Genomic DNA, 23,555 nt, shown 5'->3' on the forward strand with positions numbered 1-23,555 from the left:
AGGATATCTATCGGATGTTGGAGGTTGGAGGTAGGCGTACGGATGTTGGACAGCTTAAGGAGGACGGGGGTGCTGGAATCCAGAGGTGACTGAGATTCTGCTGTGGGATTCAGCTGATCACAGATGGAGTTTAAAGAGCCACGTTTTTGGGAGTGCACATAATGGACGATATCACCTGGTCCCTCAACACTACCTCTCTGGTCAAGGAAGCACTGCAGCATCTCCACTTCTTGAGGAGATGGAGGTGAGTGAGTCTCCCCTCACCCCCCCTCCCCCATTTTAACCAATTCTTAAATGAGCACCATCAAGCATCTCCTAACCAGCTGAATGACCATCTGGTTTGGGAATTGCAAGGCAACTGACTGCAAGCCCCTACTGATGATTGCAAGGAACTGCTGAGAGGATGATCAGAGCCTCCCTTCCACCCACTAGAGATCCTCATGGAGGGCAATGTGTACGCAGGGCCCTCAGCATTGTCAATGATCCCTCCCACCTGTCCAACAATCTCTTTGACCCCCTTCCATCAGACAGGAGATATTGTAGCATTGGGACAGAACTGTTAGGATGGGAAGCAGCTTCTTCTCCCCGCCTGTAAGGCTACTGAACTCCCTACCATCTCCCAGGTCTCATCACGTATGAAGCACCAGAGCATTATACTGTTTACTTTTTAATTTGTGTCATACATTATGATTTGTTAATATAACTTTGTGTTGTGTGTGAGTTATAAGTACTGTGCTGAGCATGTTCCATTTGCGGTACACGTGTTTGGTTGAATGACAATAAACTGAACTTGAACTTGATCTTGAGAACTTTTGTGCTGGCGAATCTGTGGAATTCATTGTCTCAAACTACTGTGGAGGCCGAGTGATTGGGTATACTTAAAGAAGAGGGTCATGGGTTCTTGATTTGTAAGGACGGGTTACTGGGAGAAGGCAGGAGAGTGGTGTTGAGAGGGTTAATGAGTCAGACATGATTAAGTGGTGGGGTAGGCTTGATGAATGGCCTAATAGTGACCTGAAGTGTAGTGAGGAGTCCAAGCTGTGAGACACCGTGGAGGTCTGGGGTCATGTCTCTGGCATGTACTTGTAATGGATTACCTCATTGTCCTGGAACTGGCTGAGTGCCCACACTGCGCCCAGATGCCAGCATGACCGCCCCCTGTCTGGTAAGCTCTCGATGATGTAATCCACAGTGACAACCCCCTTCTTGGTGGGTGGAGGGCATCGCATTGTGGGAGGAGCATTGGGGATCCATGAACACCAGTCATACTGCGAACATAGAACACATGCATGTTGAGGAACATGACCTCAGTTCTGGATGCCCTTTCTAAAGGGGACATTCCCCTGCGCCAGGAGCCTTGATGAGTTCCTCCCAGACGTTTTTACAATCGTGATCCGCCTGTCCTGTCTCCCTTTTTCATACAACATTCATTCTACCTCAGCGTGCTGGGTCTAACATGTAAGGCCAGGAGTTTGGATCACTGGTGACTTCCCGATATGAATTACTAGCATGTGGGGAGAAGCAGATGTGCCACCTCAGCTGACTGTCGGGGTCCCACGATCAATCTGTGGAGCAACTATGCTGCAATGTCAACTGCTTGAGTCTCCATCTAGCCTAGGAGGACTATGATGTGAAGAAACTCTGACGACGGTCACTCTGGGCTTCCAGCCATTCTCTTTCTACATTTCGGCCTGCCCGGCATTCCTGTGCCAACCATTTCCATGCATAATTCTAGGCAGGAAATGATGAACAGGGGCAGCTAGACTGCAGTAGGCATCCAGCACATGAGCAGAGTGCTGAACTTACACATTGGAGACAAAGCTGGAATAGAAACTAACCTCTCAGTCTTCTTTAGCAGAGGGGCTCACATCAGGTGCCACCCCTCCTCCCCCTGGTAAGTTCTGGGACATGCTTGAACTCCAGATTGGCACTGACCGCCCCCCCCAACTCCTACTTGTTCCCAACCCTCTTGTTCTGCTTCTCCCTATGGAGAGAAATGTCACCCCATCTCCCTCACCACTTCCCTTCAGCTGTAGAAATACCCTGCTCACTCTTCAGTTCTGGGCCCCACAAGCCTTAAACGTGGGACAATCTCTTTGCGGACATCTACTGGTGGAACCAGAACTCGGGTGCAGTGCTAGCCGGAGCACACCAGAGCGCGTCCGGCACCTCTTTAAGAAAAGGAGCTGAAACAAACAAGTTAATTAATTAGGTGCTGCCCCAGGTTATTTGAGTATCTCAGAAACTGCTGATCTCCTGGGATTTTTACACACAACAGACTCTGGAGTTTACAAAGAATGGTGCCAAAAACAAAAAAAAAATCCAGCCAGTGGCTGTTCTGTGAGCGAAAACATCTTGTTAAATCCACTGGCTGGATGTTTTTTTGTTTTTGGCACCATTCTTTGTAAACTCCAGAGTCTGTTGTGCGTAAAAATCCCAGGAGATCAGCTGTTTCTGAGATACTCAAATCACCCTGGGCGGCACCTAATCAATTAGCTTGTTTATTTCGGCTTTTTTTCTTAAAGATGTGCCAGATGCGCTCCAGTGCGCTCTGGCTAGCACTGCACCACTGCCAGAACTCCACACAAAGGAGATTAAAAGGACCCCTGATGCTAACGGAAGGCTGGAATTAACAACCTAACTGCTCATTCCACTACCTGATTAAGCTCTTTCCACTGGGCATGGAGAGAGCCCACTGTTCTGAAGGACTACTACCCAATGCCCTACGTGACAGAAGCAACTTTGAGCTACACTTACTCTTTGAGTCATGTTCCTTAACCTCAATTTTGACCTTGTCTCTGACTGCAGCTGGAGTCACACCTGATACTAACACAAAATACAGGGGTTCTCCGTCTCACAGTTGTACGAATCAGGTAGTACAAACAGGAATGTGGAAATCGATTCAGTACCTGTCCAAAATTGACAGCAGCGTGTTGACAGGAGGCAGTGAATATTATGACGGTCAGATATTCGATCAGCTTCTGGATTGTCTTCACTGATTTAGGGAATCCTGCATGAGGAAAAAAATATATTTATCTAATTACCAAAAATGTAAAGAGATTTAACTTTTTGTCAAGTGATATTAGTGATGGGATGGCTAATCTATTCAATTGAATCCCTGAGCTTATTCTAAATGAATACTTTTGAACAGAGTAGTTTCTGGAGACCAGGGATCCGAGATTCATTTGCTGCTCACTCAGCTGAATCCCAGCTGGTTGAAGTCTGTTGGGTTATAGTGACCCGAATTCTCCGCCACCACTTCCTAAGCTTTTATCCTCTCCATTTCTGCATTGACACAATCAGGTGGAGCTGGCTACATTCCGTAAGTCAAAATGAGGTCATTAGCAGGTCAAAGCCAAGGGTCCAACCCCAATTCTTGGACGTAGACTCGCTCTAAAAGCAGGGGATCATGGGGTCACCAACACAGGGCAGGTCAATTACTCTGCCTGATATGGAGACTACTGCACTCGGTGTTGGAGTAGAAAGTAACAGCCCTGAGACTTGAGCAGGCCACATACTGACTGAGGTAGCGGGGCTAATCCAGCCAGAAGGTCTTGGGAAGGTGGAGAACCCAGTGACCTTGCATTTCTGAAGCTTCTCTTTGATTTCCTCCCACATCCCAAAGACAGGTGAGGATGTTAACAGCCCATGTCAATTGCCTCTGGTGGAGGTGGGTGTCAGGGGAACTCAGGCGGGTGGGGGAGGGGAGTTGACGGAGATCCAAGAGGAAGAATGGGCCTTCTGTTTGGATGTTTGATGGTCAGTACGGACGTGATTGGCTGCAGGACCCACTCCAAAACAAAGTATCTCAATGCACTTGGCAGGCGAGATATTGCCCAGCTACATAGGAAATACTTGGCTCATTGAATACTTGGATCATTGAATTGGCCAAGAGCTGGGTAATTAAGGAACATGCTTGGGGATGTAATTCCAGAGGCTAGGTGAAGGAGCAACCCTGAGTGGTGGAGTGAAACAGGGGTGAAAAGGTTAAAAAGAGTATGAAATCAGGGAAGGTTTTAGTGCTTCTACTGGAAGAGGGATCAATAACTGGGAACTAAATCTTTTAAATGGTGAATTATGATCTGGAATGCACTACTTGACAGATTAGTGGATGGAGGTTCAGCAATAACTTTGAAGAGGAATAAATATTTTGAATGGTAAATAATGAGGGCAGTTGATGGGTGTTCTAAGAGGACAGCAGAAACACTTTGGGCTGACTCACTGCTGTGGTGCACATTGATCCTGAGCGTCTGGTGTGCTCCCTGTGGACAGTGATGGAGGTTTCGGGTGCTGCTGCTGGATTCTACAGCTAGGAGTTCTCCTGGCTGTAGCCACATACACTGACCACTGGCGTTCAGTGACCAGAAGGGTTTTGCTTACTTTTCCCCAGGAAAAGCAATTGGCAACTTTCCCAACGGGAAGTGAATCTGCAACTATTTCTTGAGATACAACTGAACTCCAGCAGAGTGATGGGACAGTCCTGGCCTGGTCGGTGTGCATGTTGGCGGTGTTTATTGCGGAGACCTGGCTCAGCTGGGAGATTTACTGCATTTGAACAGCTCCCTGACACTCCACATCAAAATCATACATGCAGACACCAGATTCAGGCCAATTAGGGGCCACTATTTTTATGTTTGAAATAAAACAGAACAGGTTTCTGAGGCACAAGTACTGGTAAGGACTGTTATCCATCTGTGACATACAGCAAGAGTTACCTGTACTTTTATTGTCCTTCAGTCCATAGACAAACACGTCCTTCACAAAGGCCTGTAATTCATTGTCTGTTTGAACAGTCTCATCATCATCATAATATATGTTTACCACCTCTGTGACAAAGCTGTTGAAGAGAAATTAGCATTCCTGAAATGTGCAGCAGTAATCTGAGAACATTGGAGAGACACATTTCACCCCGTTCGTTATCCATTATCTGCACCTGCACACACTCAGTCCAGCACTGCCCCACTTCCAGTCTACTCCATCCCAATGTTCTCCCTCCCAGACTCCTACTTGGCCTCACTCAGTCCTCACCCTCACACCTTATCCCCACTGCCTCTGTTAGAGAAGTCCACACTCCCACTCCCTGCAGCCCTGAAAACCCCTGTCCTTTAGATATTTATCTAGCTCCCTTTTGAATCCTACATTTGAGCTGACACCATTACTGCCCAGCAGCATATTCACTTCCCTGTTCCTTCCATCTGCATTGCCCTCTGCTATGGAGGGGCCACTGCACAGGATCGAAATAAGCTGCAGAAAGAGCAAACTCAAGTCAGCTCCAGCATGGACACTGGCCTCCCCAGCATCCAGGACGTCTTCAAGGAGCAATGCCTCAAAAAGGCGGCATCCATAATTGAGGACCCCCATCACCCAGGACGTGCCCTCTTTTCATTCCTATCATCAGGGAAGAGGTACAGGAGCTTGAAGGCACACACTCAACAATTCAGGAACAGCTTCTTCTGCTCTGCCATGCGATTCCTGAATGGACATTGATCGCATGCACACTACCTCAATACAATTTTTTTCTCTTTTTGCAGTATTTATTTAACTTTTTAATACCAATATACTTACTGTAATCTACAATTTTCATTATGTATTGCAATGCACTGCTGCTACATAACTACATACTGTATGCCAGTGATATTAAATCTGATTCCCATTCTATCACTTACTGCAGAAACTTTCTCCACATCACTTGAGCTTATATTTTCCATTCCCCTGCATTTTACACCCCTACCTCGCTAGGTAAAGCTTGCACCTCTTTACTCTGTAGCCTTCATGATTTTAATCCCTCCAACAGATTCCTTCACAGCCTTCTCTGTTCCAAAGGGAACAATCCTGGATTTCTGTGATCTATCCACAAAGCAACCGTCTCTCATCCCTGAAATAGTCCTTGCGGTCTCTGCAGCCAGTTTAATCAAAGACCCTGCCTACCCCGGACATTCTCTCTTCTTCCCCCTCTCCCACTGGGCAGAAGATCCAAAAGCCTGAAAGCACGTCCCACCAGGCTCAAGGACAGCTTCTACCCGCTGTTATAAGACTATTGAATAGTACAATAAGTTGGATTCTTGATCTCATAATCTACTTTGTACCTTAATAGCTAGCGGCACTGCACTTTCTCTGTAGCTACTAAACTTCATTCTGTATTCCGTTATTGTTTTATCTTGTTCTACTTCAACACACTGTGTAATGAATTGATCTGTATGAACAGTATGCTTTCCACTGCACCTTGTACGTGTGACAATAATAAACCAATTCCAATTCCAGTTCATCACGGTGAAGCTCCCTGCACAGTCTCCAAAGCCTGAAGAGGGTTGTTGGGAGGACATGCAGTCCTCCAGCTGTGACTGATCCAGGATTTCTCCATCCTCCCTGCAGGCCACTTCTTCCAAAGTTTTGTGTCACTTAGAAACTTGAAAGTCATGTCCACTCCACCCAAGTCCAGGAAGTCATATTGACCAGGAAAAATCTTCATCCAGTCTCTGTTCCCCCTCTTTATGAACACTTCCCTCCAGAAAAAAAAGATAATTGTTTCCTCCTAACCACGGCTGCCCGGTAACTAAGCCAGTTCTCTATCCATTCTGCCACACACCTCTTTATTCTAAGACTTTTTATCTTGTCGGCTCCCATCTGATGTGGCTCTTTAACAAAGGCTTCTTGGAAGTCCATCTTGGCCACTTTAACCACAATTCTTCATTAATGCATCAACAATTGAAGTAAAACCACTTTGAACTTGACAACAACCTTTTGACGAAGTAATGAATGAATGCTGGCTTTTACTGATAAACCACACTTGACCAGGTGATTGCTAATTCCATTCCTGTTTATTGTTTCTGGACTTGCCCTGTCACTGAGGTGAGACTGGTTGGTTAGAATTCGGAATACAGCAAGCTGTGGGCAATATAATCCAGGTGTTAACTTACCCCTGGACAGCGTCCCAGACCTTCAGTGAATCGTCCCTGTAGTAGTAATATGGCAGCTTCTCTGTGCTCTCAACTCCCCGCATCTTGATGGCCTCAGGAAAGCAGAGAGATTTGTATGTGAGGCCATGCATGGCACGCTGCACCAGGCGGACGTGGCCACCACCTCCCGTGCCGTTTGCCTGTAGACAACGAGAGGACATCAGATGGGTGTTCCCAGGTGTGGGGGACTGTCATAATACAACCATTCAAATGTGTGTAGTCAGCACCAAGCCTTAGTTTAATCTGAGGGGGTTCAACACATGCAAGGTCCACCACCAGGCATCGTTTATTATCAAACAATAGGAGGTGCATTTATCGTGTCAGTACAACAGTGCACACAAGTCCTTTGCCCTGTCACTACCTCATCTCCTCCCTTCTATTAATCCGATGAAAAGACACAATGGAAACTTCAAAATCAGTAACTATAAACTGAAGGAACAGCATCTCGTCTTTCTCAAGTTCTTTTCTCTGCCAGTATCAGAGCCGGCCATTCTGTCTTAAGTCACCCATCTAGTATTGGCTCAGCTATTCTCTCTGTAGTAGCACAGTCTGACCCGTGGAGATGTTCAAAGCTTGCAGTCTTCACACTGTGTTCTCACTCACCAACTGCCCCAATAAGCCACAGCTGATTACCTCTGCAACCCTTGCCCCATTACTGATTCACCCCACATTCTCTGTACTGTAGCTGAAAACCAACTTTTCCCTCTTTCCCAGTTGTGACGAAGGGTTTTGGCCCTGAAAAGGTCTTTTACTCACAGATGCAGTCTGAGTTGCTGAGTATTTCCACCATTTGACATTATTATTTCAGATTCTACTAGTTAACGGGGTCCTAGTGCCCAGAGATTCACACACTCACCTTGTCGAAGAGACCACATTCGCAGATCAGCTGCTCCCTTGCTTTGGTGTTGATTGCAATTGTAAACCGGATGTGAGGCAGCAGCAGCTGGTGACAGACACAGAGGGAAAAGTTTGAACTTGGCAATAACTGGCTGGTTAGAAAGAATGAGTGAAATATTCCACACTAATTCCACTGCTCTAGTCTTTCCAAATAACTGTTTCGAATTCAAAGTGATCAGCCACCCGGCTGTTTCCAAGTGAGCCACAATACCCATAGGTTTTGCCTCAAGAAGACATCATCTGTCATCAAAGATCTTCACCATCTGGGCCACACCATCTCCTTGTAGGTACCATCAGGCAGGAGGTACAGGAACCTCAGGTCCCACATCACCAGTTCAGAAACAACTGCCCTTCAATCATTCAGTTCATGAACCAATTCGCAAAACTTTAATCACTACCCTTTAGCAACACTAAGACAACCCTGGTCACTTTGTACTAAAAGGGACTTTGTTTTTTTTCTTTCTAATTGTGTTCACTCTTGTAAAACTGTGTGTAATTTATGTTTGACATTTGTACTTGTGAATTTTGCTTATAACTAAGTTTTTCATTGCATCTGTGCATACATGCAAAATCAGAATCAGATTTAATATCACTGGCTTATGTCATGAAATTTGTTGTTTTGTGATAGCAGAACATTGCAATACATAATAATAAAAACTATAAATTACAATATGAAGTATATATAAACAAATAAATAAGTAGAGCAAAAAGAGAGGACAAAAATAGTGAGGTAGTGTTCATAGATTCATTGTCCGTTCAGAAATCTGATGGCAGAGGGGATGAAGCTGTTCCTGAAATGTTGAGTGCGTGTCTTCTGGCCCCTGTGCCTCTTTCTTGATGGTAGCAATGAAAAGAGGGCATGGTCTGGGTGACGGAGGTCCTTAATAACGGATGCCACCTTTTTGAGGTGCCCTGGATATTGGGGGGGGGGTACTAGTGCCCAGGATGGAGCTGTCAGAGTTTCTAACTTCCTGCAGCTTTTTCCGATACTGTGTAGCGGCCCCTCAATGCCAGATGGTAATGCAACCAGCTCGAATGTTCTCCATAGTACATTTGTAGAAAGTTGCGAGTGTCTTTAGTAACATACCAAGTCTCCTCAAATTCCGACTGAAATATAGCCACTGTCGTGCTTTCTACGTAACTGCATCAATATGTTGGGCCCCTGATAGATCCTCAGAGACGTGGACACCCAGGAACTTGAAACTGCTCATCCTTTCCACTGCTGATCGCTCGATGAGGACCGGTGTGTGTTACCAATCAACACCACAATCAATTCCTTACTCTTACTGACGTTGAGTGCAAGGTTGCTGTAGCGACACCACTCAATCAGCTGATCTGTCTCCCTCCTGCAGGCCTCCTCAGCACCATCTGAAATTCTCCCAACAATAGTTGTGCTGTCGGCTATTTTAAAGATGGCATTTGAGCTGTGCATCATGGGTGCAGAGAGAGTAGAGCAGTGGGCTAAGTACATATCTTAAGGTGCACCAGTGTTGATTGTCAGCGAGGAGGAGGTTATATTACTTCCAATCTGCACAGACTGTGGCCTCCCAGAAGGAAGTCAAGGATCCAGTTGCAGAGGCCCAGGTTTTGGAGCTTATTGATTAGAACTGAGGGTATGATTGCATTGAGCACTGATTTGCAATCAATAAACAGCAGCCTGATGTAGGCATTGCTATTGTGCAGGTGATCCAGGGCCGAGTGGCGAGCCAGTGAGATTGCCTCTGCTGTAGATCTCTTGTGGCGATAGGCAAATTGCAGCAGGTTCAGGTGCTTTCTTAGGCAGGAGTTTTATTCTAGCCATGACCAACATCACAAAGCACTTCATTACAGTAGATGTGAGTGCTGCTGGGCAATATTTGCTCACTCAGTCCTTCTTGTCACACTTTTTAAACAGGTGGGAATCTCCGAATACAGCAGTGAGATTGGTGTCCTTGAACTGTCCTGCCAGTTGGTTGGCACAGGTTTTCAGAGTCCTACCGGGTACACCATTAGGGTCTGACACTTTGCGAGGGTTTACCCTCTTGAAACATGCTCTGACGTCAGCCTCTAAGACAGAGATGCCAGGGTCACCAGATGCTGCAGGGGGATTTGCCCAGGTGTAGCTTCAGTCTCCTTTTCAAAGCTGCATAAAAGGAGTTGAGCTCATCTGGGAGTGAAGAATCACAGCCATTCATGATATTAAGTTTTGCGTTGTAGGAAGATATTTTCCTGCAAACCCTGCCAGAGCTGACGTGCATCCAAATCTGTTTCTAACCTCAACTGAAATCATTTTTTGCCATTAAAATAGCCTTCCATAGGTCACATCTGGACTTCTTGTGTAGCTCTGGATCACTGATCCTGAATGTCACAGATCCAGCCTCAGTAGACTATGAATCCTTATGTACTTGTACTTGTGAAAAAAAACTCAACTTGAATTAATCCCACAGGAAGGGAAACTTACCGTCTGCACTGTCCCATTGGTATTCCCAGGATAGCGATGATGATACATCCCAATATCCTTCCTAAATTCCATAGGACTCAGACGGCACAATATAACCGGCAAGGAGAGGGGAGTGAAACACAGGGCCTGGGATGATGACTGGGACAGGAATGAAACAAGGATTGTTCAAACATATTAGGAATGCATTTGGGACAAGGATAGACACCGTCCAGATGTTTAAGGCAGCAGAGTGGGACACTGGGATTGGGATTGGGGACTGGGGGAACACAAATTGCAGGGAACAAGACTGGCTTGGTTAGGTGTAGCGCTATGCTTGCTAAGCACACTGGAGTGGGTCAGGCAGAGTCTGAAGTTCTGGGACTGAGGTGGACCAACGTCACTGGGAACCGATGGGGATGAAACACACAGGTATTGGGACTGAGACAGGATAAGGGGGACCAGGACAGGATATGGTCAGGCATGAGGAACTGCTCTGGGACAGGGGCTGGGTTGGGATGGCTAAGTTGATGGTGAGTAAGATAGTGGAGTGAACTGCACAGACTGATCACTGAAGGGGACAGGACTGGTGCTGGAACTGGGACTAGAGCAGCAATCAGTGTGGGTGCCTGAAGCCACCAGGGGTGAGATCCAGAGAATCTCATCACCAGCACTGAAACCACCCAAACACCCCAAGAATGAATCAAGATGAACCAAACACATTACAGGCTTACACTTGGCCGAGGGGAAATCTTCCATCAAACTGATGTGTGACACAGACCTCCGACTTATTCCATGGCTAACGCAGGCCCATGCAGAGCAGGTGCAGATGAATTCCACTGTGCAACACTGGCTCCAGGGACCGGGGAGAGGACGTACCTTAAAGAGTGGGTGCACGGCTGGGAGCTGGCGATACAGAGCGATACCAAACACTTCAGAGATAAGGTGTGTCCGCAGGAGGTGGGTGACAGTCTGGTGTACTTGGAAGTCCGATGATCTCACCCATATTTTTGCCAGTAACCAATCATACTTTGCATCAGTGGGGAGGAATATGGGGTTTTCTGGACCAGGTTCCTGTTTCAGCTGCGGAGAAAAGTTCTTGAGTTACTAGTGGTCAGAAATTTAATCAGAACTTTCTAAACACAAGAATTAAATGTGGAAAATCACAAATTAATGAGGGGAAAGGAAGCAGCTTTGCAGAAATTGTGAAAACAAAATAGGGGAGAGTAAATGTGAGAGCTGGGACTGAGGAATGCTGGGACTGGGACTGAGGAATAATGTATAGGATGTTGACAGGAAAAAGAAAGGCTACTTCATAGTGGTTAAATACAGATGTTTGGATTACAAAAATACTAGAACAACTCCTGGTGCTGAGGGAGGTCCAGAGAAAGCATTGCCTTAGCTGTATTTTGGTAAAAGGAACAATAGTGCGGACTATTGGGGAGAAGGTTCAAACATCAGAGATGCAGAGGGACTTACGTGTCCTCATGCAAGACCCCCAGAAGGTTAATTTACAGGTTGAGTCTGTGATAAAGAAGGCAAATGCAATGTTGGCATTTATTTCAAGGGAATAGGATATAGAAGCCAAGAGATCTTGCTGAGTCTTTATAAGACACTAGTCAGGCCACACTTGGAGTACTGTCAACAGTTTTGGCCCCATATCTCAGAAAGGATGTGTTGTCATTGGAGGGAGTCCCGAGGAGGTTTACAAGGATGATTACAGGAATGAAGGGGTTAACACATGAGGAGCGTATGGCAGCTTTGGGCCTGTACTCACTGGAATTTAGAAGAATACGGGGGTGGGGGGTGTATCTCATTAAAGCCTACCAAATGTTGAAAGGACTAGATAGGGTGGATGTGGAGAGGATGTTCTTATGGTGGGGGTATCCAGAATTAGAGGGCACAGCCTCAAAATTGAGGGGCAACCCTTTAGAACAGAGTAAGGAGGAATTTTTTAGCCAGAGAGTAGTAAATCTGTGGAATACTCATGCATAGACTGCGGTGGAGGCCGTCCGTGCATATATTTAAGGCAGAAGTTGATTGTTTCCTGATCGGTCAGGGCATCAAAGGATATGGCGAGAAGGCAGGTGTATGGGCCACGATGGAATGGCAGAGCAAACTCGATGGTCTGAATGGCCTAATTCTGCCCCTATGTCTTATGGTCTTATGGAATGCTGTTTGTATTAAATATAATTTGGGCTGTGTGAAAATTATGAATTACAAAAGATGGAGGAAAGTCATTAATTAGTTGGGGAAACATAATCAATGGTGAATGGAAGAAAAGTTTTAATGGGATAGTAGGATTAATCAAAGAGGCTTGAGGTAATTAGTAGGCCAGTGCATTGAATGCTAGGAGAAATAAAGTAAGTTTTGATTAATAGAAATAGAACTAAATTACCATAATCAAAACGCAAGGTGACAGAACAACACAAGATACAAACTGAAGACTGAGGCAGAGATCGTTTTATTATGCAGGAGTGTAAAGAGGATTGACTTGTACGTGAACAAAGTTGTGAACAGGAAAAGGAGCAGGTCATCTGATCCTTGGAGGCTGTCCCACTGCTAAATATGATCATGGCTGATTATACAAACTCAGTCTCCTGTTTCTAATTTCTCTTTACATTCCTTGATTCTTCCAGCTCTAAGAACACCTTCTTTGATACGTGCAGTGATTTGACTCCAACTGTTTCCTCTGGCAGGGAATAGTACAGGTTCTCTCCTCTCTGGAAGAACAAGATGCTTCCCCTTGGTGTGCATGAGTTACCCTGAAACCCTAGAAACCCCTTGTGCCGGACTCCCCCACTGTCAGCAGCATTTGATCTGTCCAGTCCTGTTGGAGCTTTATAGATTTCTATGAAGTCCCCTCTCTTTCTGCTGAACAGTTACTGAATATAAACCTAAACAACCCAATCCCTCTTCATACATCAGCCCTTCATCCCTGGAATCATTGCCTCTTTCCACAAGACATCCTTCCTCAACAGAGAAACGAGCATTGTGCATAGTACTCAAGGTGAAGTTTCACCAAGACCCTGCACAGCTGCAGTAGCATATCCCTTAACAAAAGCTTTCCCAAACCCCCAAAATTTACCAAGTGTTACTGGTTCTGTCTCATCATAGTTTGGTCATGCTCAACTTCCCTTTCATACTCTGATCCTGTGACTATTTTCCAAATGCTTTGTTATTCCACCTTTCATAATGAAATCCAGCATTCTCCCCATCACTGATGGAGGAATAACCAGTTGATAGTTCCTGTTTATGCACAACCTTTTTAAAAATGTTGTCTAAGATTAGATATTTCCAATCTGAAAAGAACCAATCATTCAAAAGAACCAATCCGCAGCCTGTAGAACTTGTACAACAATACATTCGTTACACTCCCACTGGGGATTTATCAGTCTTCAATTCTGCCAAATTCCCTGCATTATTTCTTTCCTAACACCCACTTCATTCAGGTTTTTCCACTCCTAAACATGTCTGGGCGGTTACCCCTCTCCCCCTTTGGCAAGCAACAGAGAGGCTTGGAACTATACAAACTTCTAGGAAAGATGTAAATTGAGGACTTTTACATTCAGATAATGTCAAAGTATGTTAAGTTTGAGAAACGGAAATAGAAGTGGTGCAGAACCGTATTCTTCACAAGAATCTAAACCACAAAACAAAGATTCTTCTGATTGAGATGTAAGAGAGAAATCTGAAGCCCCAGGAGTCACTAAAAAGAAATCCACAGCGCTGCATATAGAAATTATTTAAAAAGAAAATACTAAGCAAAGGTCAAGACAGCGGAAGAGTTCTGTGTGATAGTTTACACTCTGGCCAGTCATTTGTGCTGGTTTCTGCCTTTCTGTCTCCAGAAATGGTATCTGTTTCAGGTAGTTCTAAATCTTCAACCGTTTTCTGTATGTTCTTTAAATCTGTCTGGAAAGGTCTGGCTCTAATGTTTAAGCTTGGTCATTTGATCTTAGACTCATCAATCAGTAGAAGTAGTTTCTTTCCACTTGCTAATTCCTCCTTATTCCCAGAAGCTGTCAATTAAATAATTCTTTAACCATGTAAGATCCATGAAAAAATATCTCCCTAGTGCATCACTTTTCCATAATCCATGCTGCAGTCACGCCAAGGTCTTTCTGAAGAGAGGTGACCTGATTAGCTCACAATCTTATTCCTATGCTCTGTTAGTGGTACAGTTTTGGAATAACTTTTAACATCTTACAATTCTGTTCTTTAGTATAAAGCCCATAACCCATATATCATGGATTATTTCCTGTACCTCCTCATAATGATCTAAACTATACTGTTCCTAGTATGGAAATTATCTGATTCTGGAGGTTTGTCATGCTATCCCTCTTCAAAGCCTTCAAAAATTGATTTACATTAATTATGATGAGCTCCGGTCAGCATTAGTTGGCTATAGTTGCTTGGCTTGTTGCCTCCAACAGGAAGTAATATCTCAAAACATAATTTTGGTGTTTCTTCCCTTATCTTATTTTCATCTCCAATCAAAACAACTTTTCAAGGGATCTCACATTGTTGCCAGTTATCTTCCCTTTGTACTGGTTTGCATATTCTTTATAATATATTGTTCCTGCTCTCTGCAGCTTTATTACACATTGTCATACCCTGCTGTTGTTTATCTCTCCCAGTTGCCAGGATTTGTGCTGGTTTCTGCCTTTCTGTGTGCTTTACATTGTTCCTTACTTCCTCAGCTATCTACGAGTCTTGCCCTTGGGGACAGGAACCGGTTCTCCCTCGATTCTCTGCGCACAGCCCCCAGCTGCCCTGTCATTTTACCACTGCTAGGTTTGCTTAGTACCTTGTGAATGGGCTTTGAAGTCAGCCTTACTCATCTCCAGTATATCACCTGGAGGAAAATGCCACCACTTGAACTATTGAAACCACTTATCAGATTCTCCCACCGCCCGTGAAGAGAGAAACAGATTTGATGGTTTCGACTAAGGACAGATAATCAGAACAGGTGAATTGTGGAGACAAACATCTGGGGTAATCTCACAGGGTGTGAACCCAAGCTGTTGAGGTAAAATCCCTTCTGTTCTTTCCCCTTCTCTACAATTTAAAACACCCTCATCCAAATGTCGACTCTGTTTCTCTCTCCACTGATGCTCCTTGACTTGCTGAGTGCTTCCACCATTTTCTGTTTAGTTTCGGAATCCGCATGGCTGCTCCTTGCTCCTCCCTTTCAAACTTTATATTGAACTCAGTCAATTCCCATCACTATTACACCAATAGTCAAACACCGTTCCGTTGTTTAAAAAACAGTATTCATTACATTCCACTGAGACCAAAATGATTTTCTCTATAAGACATATCAGAGCCATGCAGTTCCACAGCACAGAAACAAGCCATTAGCCAATCATGTCCATGCTGGCCTATCTATGCTAAATTTCATTAACTATCACTTGGTCTGTAACATGCTATGCCTTGGTGATTCAAGTTCCAAACTATATTTCTATTTTTTAATACATTCGTTCAAGGGCTGAACCAGCATTTAATTACCCATCCTTTATTGTCCTCGAGAAGGATATGATGAGCTGCCTCCTTGAGGAATATCATTAGGGAGGGATTTCCAAGACTTTAACTGATCTTTGGTGAAGGAATGGTGATATCTTTCCATCTCAGTTTGGTGTGTGACTTGAAGGGCAGCTCCCAAGTGTTGATGTTCCTTAAGTGTTTGCTGCCCTTGTCTTTCCAGCTTTTGGGGTCATGTTTGGAAGGTACTTAGCCAGTCACAGAGTCTTTAAGTATAGAAGCAGGCCATTCGGCCCACAAAGTCAGTGCTGACCATCAGCCACCCATTTACACTGAACCTACAGTAAACCCACACTGAACTTACAGTAATTTCAATTTTGTTCTACCAAGTCGTTTTATACGTTTTGGGTGTTTCTGCATCTACCACCCTCTTGTCCAATGCATCCAAATTCCTGCCATGTTCTGAATGATAAGAATTCTTCCTCACATTAAAACTATGCTCTTTGATCTTAGACACCACTGCCATGAGGAAAAAGTTTCCTAATGTCTAACCCTCATAAATCTTGTCCCTCTATCAGATTCCCTCAGCTGTTGTACACCATTTTGGAAATTACATTTCCGACAATGACTGGCCAGCTTATCCTAATCCATACAGAAATTCTCTACTAAAAATCACTCTGTCCTTAGAAGAAATATCTACCATATCAATAGTATTTGCAATCTGACTTCCACATTCTCTGACTGACAAGTGACCATACTTCTAAATGTATAGAGATTAAAGAACTTTGTATTATACTTGAATTGTAAATGTATTACAGGATTGTGCAAAATATACATAACTGGGGTGCCTAAGACCTTTGCACAGTACTGTTTTTGTCAATGTGCAGATGTGGAGCAGAGAGCGAGTTTGTAAGTCTTGCTGGAGCAAAGGATGTTGGAAATGGTAAGGGTGGAGCACCATGGGAGAGGTGCGGGACAGTTAGCAGAGAAGGAATGCCAGGGCAAGGAATGGTGCAGGTGCAGACACACCTAGCCCTATGAGACCAGGCATGCCTACTTGATTCCAAACAACACACACAAAATGCTGGTGGAACGCAGCAGGCCAGGCAGCATCTACAGGAAGAAGTACAGTTGATGTTTCGGGCCGAGACCCTTCGTCAGGACTAACTGAAAGAAAAGATAGTACTGTATGAGATTTGAAAGTGGGAGGGGGAGGGGGAGATCCGAAATGATAGGAGAAGACAGGAGGGGGAGGGATGGAACTAAGAACTGGAAAGTTGATTGGCAAAAGGGATACAAGGCTAGAGAAGGGAGAGGATCATGGGATGGGAGGCCTAGGGAGAAAGAAAGGGGGAGGGGAGCACCAGAGGAAGATGGAGAGCAGGCAAGGAGTTATTAAAGAGAAAAAAGGAAAAAATAATAAATAAATAAGGGATGGGGTAAAAAGAACATTGATTTCTCTAATTTCTGTTAATGTCCCTCCTCCCCTTCTTACCCCATCCCTTATTTATTTATTATTTTTTCCTGTTTTTCCCTCTCTGTCTGGAGAAAAGAAAGCAAAACAAATTTTAACAGAGGTGGTTAAAATTTTGAAAACAAATTAGGGAGATATTTTTCCAGTGGGGGAACAATTGGTAAACTGAGGCATAGATTGAAGATGTCAAGAAAGAGATAGCTGAGGAATAGAGAGTTGGTATGATCTTGAATGCATTGTAAAACTAGGGGAAGCAGATTCAATAGTAACTTACAAGGTGGGACTGCGTAAACATTTGAGATATAGAGAGAACTCTCCAGGACAATGGGGAAAGGGCAGTGCAGTGAGACTAGTTGGAGGGCTCTTCCAAGAAAACAGCAGAGGTACAATGGTTCCTTCACCATTAGTGAATAATCTGGGCCTGGCACAAATTGTCTTCTCATACCACCTTTCAGTTGCATCATTTACCCCCCCCCCCCGGCTCTCCAGATTAAACTGTGGACTCTAGAAGTTAGAGGTGGGGTTAAGATGGTGCTAAATGGCGACTCCTTTGTTTGCATCTTCGGAAACAGCTCTATTTCCATCTTTAATATCTTTATTTTTCCCTTTCAGGGTTCTTTTGAAGACCCTGACCTGGAGTTACACGCTGACTTCGGTTCTTTGCGGGAATGGGGCCCATTTTTGGGGTTTCAGGACTGGCCGTTGTTGTTTGGCACGCCAAGGGTTCGGCCTGAGAGTTGGCCTAGTGTTTGGAAGCCTACGATCTCGGGGCTCTGGAGATGGGCGGATCGAGGGTCGGTGTCACGGCAGGAGACTCGTGTGTCATTGGGGAGGCGGGAAATTCTTTGGCTCTGGGCCTGAAAACCTGAGATCTTTGTGATCTTCCAGAACAGAGCTCGTAATAAGCGATGAAATGGACCTTTTAACGTTGTAAACCAGTGGGTTGTTGTTATGTCTCCCGCTCGTTGTGAAAATGGAGGACACCTCCCTCTCCCTTGCCAGGGAGAGAGAGAACCTGTGGTTTGTCGAATGCCGGATGAAATGTGATAGTCATTGGGGTAACTGCAAGGTCTGTGTCTTTGCTATCGCCTAGCCCACGCTTATGCTCGGTAGCGAGTGCACTTTTTTGCCGGGGGAGGGAGGGGGGATTGTTGCCTTGCCGCCGCTTACGCGCGAGAGGGGAGCCGAGGGGCAGGGGGGGGGGACTGTGGGGTTCTTACGTTTAACTTCTCTGTTTTTGTGGCTGTTTTGCGAAGGAAAAGCATTTCACGATATATATTGCATACATTTCTCTGGCATTAAATTGAACCTTTGAAAAGCCTGGCATCAATTCGTTAGTGGCTGCCCCTGTCCAACCTCTGCTGTTGCATAATGCTGTCTTTTTCTCCTGGGTTAGCGCCTTGATTACCTGGATCGCAATTGGTACCAGCTTGTTCTTTGAATTGTTGTACAGCAGGCAGATGGGTGCACTCAGATACTGCATGGTGCAGGGGTCAGTGCTGTTGGCAGGAACTCCATCCATAATTTTATAGTCCGCCAGGTAAATGTTACCTTCCTGTCCCATGACAAAAAAAGAACACAAGAGAGTCAGAGAACAACAGAATCAAAGTGTGAGAGACGTTGATTGCATGGGCAGCCACCTTAATTCTACTCTACAGAGCAATCCTGCCCAAGGTGCAATAAACTACTTCCCTCCTGTGCTGATTCATCTTCCAGTCAAATCTGCTTCCACCTCATAACCACTTTTTGCAGAAGCTATATTTTCTCAAATTCTTCCCTGTAGATTTTGCCCTTTATGATAAATCTCTGCCCCTCAACATCCATCGGTCTTCAATGGGCAGAACAGGTCCGAAGTTTCAAGTTTAGCATTGGAGCAAAGAAAATGTTGCTGGTACTTGACAGGATTTGCAAAGGTTGATTGGAGTATGTTGTGTGCAGGCAAAATGATGTCTGGGAAGTGTGAGGTTCTTAAAGTGAGATGGTGGGAGCACAAGATCTGCATGCTCCTTTTGGAATGAAGAGCAAGGCTGGCAGGAGTAGCAAACCTTGGATGATGAAGAATACTGAGGGTTTGGTCAGGAAAAAGGAGGCATGGGTCAGGTACAGGCAGCTGGGATCAGGAATCCCTAGAGGACTGAGGACTTCAGGAGATGCAAGAATGTTCTCAAGAAGGAAAAAATGGAACGCAAAAAGAGTTCATGAGATAGCTATCACAAAGAAGATAAAGGAAAATCAAAGAAACTTGTGGTGAAACTTATTTTTATACCAGGGATAGTAAGGATGTGGAATGAACTGGCAGACGAAGTGGTTGTAGAAGGCAGAATAACTACTTTTAAAAGATATTTGGACAGGTATATGGATTGAAGAAATTGGGTCAGAGGTGGGTAAATAGGACTAGCTTGGATGGAATATTTTGATTGGCATGGACTAGTTGGACTGAAGAGCTTGTTCCCGTGTTGTGTAACTCTATGATTCTACATAAACATGACCTGATCTTATATATATCTGCCCAATTTCTGGAGACCTTCATTATCCAAGCTCCAAGATGTCACTGTGGGAGTTCTTCAGAGTGGTGATCTTAGCCCAACTATCTTCAGACACTTCATTACTGACCTTCTTTACACCAGGAGCAGCCAAACAACATTCATGCCACAACAGTGGTGGGTAGCAATCATCTCCAACAAGAGAGACACCTACCTTTGACATTCGATGGTATTATTACCCCTGAGTCCAGCAGGGGGCGTGTCATCATTAGTCTAAATGAACAGGATGGTGTCTGTTGTTAATTGCTCCCTGCAGTCCCCGGGGTGATGTCTGTGGTTAGTTACCCCTGAAGTCCATGGAGTGATGTCTGTGGTTAGTTACCCCCTGCAGTCCATGGGGTGGTGTCCGACATTAGTTACCCCGTGAAGTCCCCGGGGTGGTATCTGACGTTAGTTATCCTCTGCAGCGTCCTAGTGACTTGTATTTACCTTAATCTCTTCCTCTAGCGTGAGTCCCCGTTCCAGGCAGATTTCCACCATTTCATTTGTGACTGGAAAGTTGTCCAGGAGCTTGTCGCACTTCTCGAAAACGACAGGATTGCACCCATTGAGGAACTGGTAGCCAAACATGAAGTCCTCCTGCCAGTGCTGCATGACGTACTCTGAAGGTGATAGAAGTACAAGATGTCATTAATCCATTGCTTCAACACTGTCCTTCTGAGTTCAGTGAATGCAGTATTCTGAAGCTCTGTTCACTTGCCTTTGTTTTACATCACTTGACATTCCTAACCAAGAATAATCCATCCATCTCTCTCCAAAGCTCCAATTGGGCCCCATCATCCGTGGGGTTTAGGGGAAGAATTCCCAAGTTCTATTACCTGATACATGCAACCCTCCCTCCAGGCTTTACTCCTGTTGCACGGAGCCTCAATCAAGTTGTGGCTGTGTAACTGGCCCACAAGCATTGGTGTCGTTCTGGTTAATCATGGCCACATCCCTTCAAGGGTAATGTCTCCTTTCTAACGTGCATGGGTCAGGGCTGAATGATGCCATCTCCCACCATATCCACACTCCAGCCCTCAGCAAACGGGTCTGACAGCAATGGAATCTACAAACCGAAAGTGGTGAGCAGGAAGGATGGTGTTTATCAAATTTAAAGATCTGGAAACATGCATTTTTGTGCAAAGAGCCGAGGAAATGCAGATGAAATGGAATGTTGTAGGGAGTGCAGGAAGGTCTTTGATGGTTGAAGGAGAGGTTCACAATGCATGGATCCTGTGATTCATTCATACATATTGTGAAAAAAGCATTAGTTAAACAAAACAGTAAAACAGTTCTACCTCAGCTAGGAGATCTGGGCCCAAATCTGAGCACCACCAGGAAGGGAAAAGAGATAGAGAAAGATTCCAATCTGGGCTGCAGGAGCTGAGATTGTAGAGCATAGCGGGGTGAGAGGAGATTTGATGGAGGTGTATTGATGATGAAGGGCTTAGATAAAGTAAATAATGAATCATAAGGGAGCATTGCTTTCAAGTGAGGAAATTATTTCCAAGACTTTTATAGTTAAGATTTGACAGTCTCAGAGAAGCATGTCAGATATTCCTACTGATTATTGAACAGCCTAGATAAAGTGGATGCGGAGAGGATGCTTCCAATAATGGGAGAACGTAGGACCAGAGGACACAGTCTCAGAATAGAAGAGTATCCCTTTGGAACAGAGATGAGGAGGAATCTCTTTAGCTAGAGGTGCTGAATCTGTGGAATTTATTGCCACATTTGGCTGTGGAGGCCAAGTCATTGGGTATATTTAAAGTGGAGGCTCACAGTTTCTTGATTAGTAAAGGCATTAGTAATGTTAAGGGGACAAGTTAGGAGAATGGGGCTGAGAAGGAAAATAAATCAGCTAAGATCAAATAGTGTTGTTGACTCAATGGCCTAAAAGGCCAGTTCTGCTCTAATGGAATCATGGATTACTTGCTCCACTGAAGTTCTCAGGTGGCTAATGAGTTTTATATTGTATAGATGGGGCAGGTGTGATCACTCTATTGGTGGTAGCTGCTTCCACCATTTACACTTAGCCTCTACATTCTGCAAAAAGGACCTGAAGTCTCTCCAATGCCTCTTCAACAGCTTGAGATGTCATGTACCAGGAGTTCGCAAGCTGCTGAGAATACCATACTCCTTCAAGGAACATACTCGAAACATTTCTTCTGTCACTGGAATCTCCTGGAGTGGTCAAGCTCAGAACTGAATGGTCTTTGGCAGTCTGAGGAAAAGTGTGCAATGGATGGGTCCTGCCGTGAAAGCCGGTCGACAATAGGCGGGGTGGTGTTGGCCTGGGACAGTGTAGTGGCATTGGGTCTGTCCAACCATTGCTGCAGCTTATTTAGTAACTGCAAAGTGAGGATCACCATGGATGGTAGATCACAGACCTGGTGCAGGTCTCAGGTCTTGGTGTTTACATTCCTCAGTTGTTGGTGTTGCTGAATTGGACTAAAGGTGATGCTGGACTATGTCATTGTCTTCTCAATGTATGAAAGGTGATCCACATTGTCTGGGATCTTGGTGTGGCTCTCGATTGTTATTCCAGGGTAAGGGGGGAGCGCAATAATTGTATTATGAGAACAAGATGGTCTCAGACTTATAGAGGTCGAGTGTAAGAGACATCATATTTTCCACATTAGTGGAGGAGTCAGAGATGGTTTGGAGAGCGGCTGAGTAGACACCTACACAAGCACTGCCCGTGTATTGTAATTCTTGAAACTCATCCTCCTTCACTTGAAGAGAAAAGCCCGAGCTTGCTCAACCTATTTTCATAAGACATGCTCTCTAATCTAAGCAGCATCCTGGTAAACCTCCTCTGCACACTCTCTAAATCTTCCAAACTCATCCTCTAACAAGGTGACCAGAACTGAACACAACACTCCAAATGTGGTATGACCAGAGTCTTAAAGAGATATATTACCTCATGGCTCTTGAGCTCAATCTCCTGGCTAATGAAGACCAACACATCATATGCCTCCTTAACCACCTTAGCAACTTGTAGGGCAACTTTGAGGGATTTAAAGCAACATGCACAAAATGCTGGATAGTCGACGTTTTGAGTTGAGACCCTTCTTCAGGGCTAAGAAGGAAGGGGGAAGACACTGGAATAAAAAAGTGGGGGAAGGGGGAGGAGGATAGCTGGAAGGTGATAGGTGAAGCCAAGTGGATAAGAAGGGAAATGGGCTGGAGAGAAAGAAATCTGATAGGAGAGGAGTATGGACCAAGGAAGAGAGGGATGGAGAAGACCCAGGGGAGGTTATAGGCAGCTGAGAAGAGGTAGGAGGCCAGCGTAGGGAATAGAAGAAGCGGGGAGGGGAAGGATATATTGTTTTACCGGAAGGAGAAATCGATATTCATGCCATCAACTTGGAGGCTACCCAGACAAAATAAAAGATATTGCTTCTTCATCCTGAGGGTTGCCTCATTATGGCACAAGGGGAGGCTATGGACCGACATGTTGGAACGGGAATGTGAATGGGAATTAAAATGTTTGGCCACTGGGTAGTTCTGCTATTGGCAGATGGAGCAGACGTGCTCAACAAAGTGGTTGCCCAATTTAAGACAGATCTCACCAATGTAGAGGAGGCCACATCAGGAGCACTGGATACAATAGATGGCCCCAGCAGATTTGTATGTTACGTTTTGCCTTACCTAGGAAGACTGTTTGGGACCCTGAATGGAGGTGAATTGGCAGGTGACTGCAGAAAATCAGGAAATGGAGGAAGTACAGATGAGGGCAACATCAATGGAGGAATGCGACCCATTGCAGCTCCTCTACATTGGTGCACTACATCTGGTGC

The 23,555-nt window shown here is 44.9% G+C and overlaps 1 protein-coding gene across 1 annotated transcript in view; it reads right to left on the reverse strand.

Annotated features, from left to right (window-relative positions):
* Window positions 1-23,555, reverse strand: part of LOC140212023 (polyunsaturated fatty acid 5-lipoxygenase-like) — an 88,444-nt gene that overhangs the window by 2,455 nt on the left and 62,434 nt on the right. Inside the window, exons 6-13 of the mRNA XM_072282392.1 lie at window positions 20,200-20,372; window positions 18,636-18,782; window positions 11,149-11,352; window positions 7,813-7,899; window positions 6,918-7,096; window positions 4,716-4,837; window positions 2,910-3,010; window positions 1,098-1,268 (exon numbers count right to left, since the gene is read on the reverse strand). Of these exons, the coding sequence (XP_072138493.1) occupies window positions 1,098-1,268; window positions 2,910-3,010; window positions 4,716-4,837; window positions 6,918-7,096; window positions 7,813-7,899; window positions 11,149-11,352; window positions 18,636-18,782; window positions 20,200-20,372 (1,184 nt within the window). The remainder of the gene's footprint in view (window positions 1-1,097; window positions 1,269-2,909; window positions 3,011-4,715; window positions 4,838-6,917; window positions 7,097-7,812; window positions 7,900-11,148; window positions 11,353-18,635; window positions 18,783-20,199; window positions 20,373-23,555) is intronic.

This window comes from Mobula birostris, chromosome 18 (genome assembly GCF_030028105.1).
Source record: "Mobula birostris isolate sMobBir1 chromosome 18, sMobBir1.hap1, whole genome shotgun sequence".
Lineage (NCBI taxonomy): Eukaryota > Metazoa > Chordata > Chondrichthyes > Myliobatiformes > Myliobatidae > Mobula > Mobula birostris.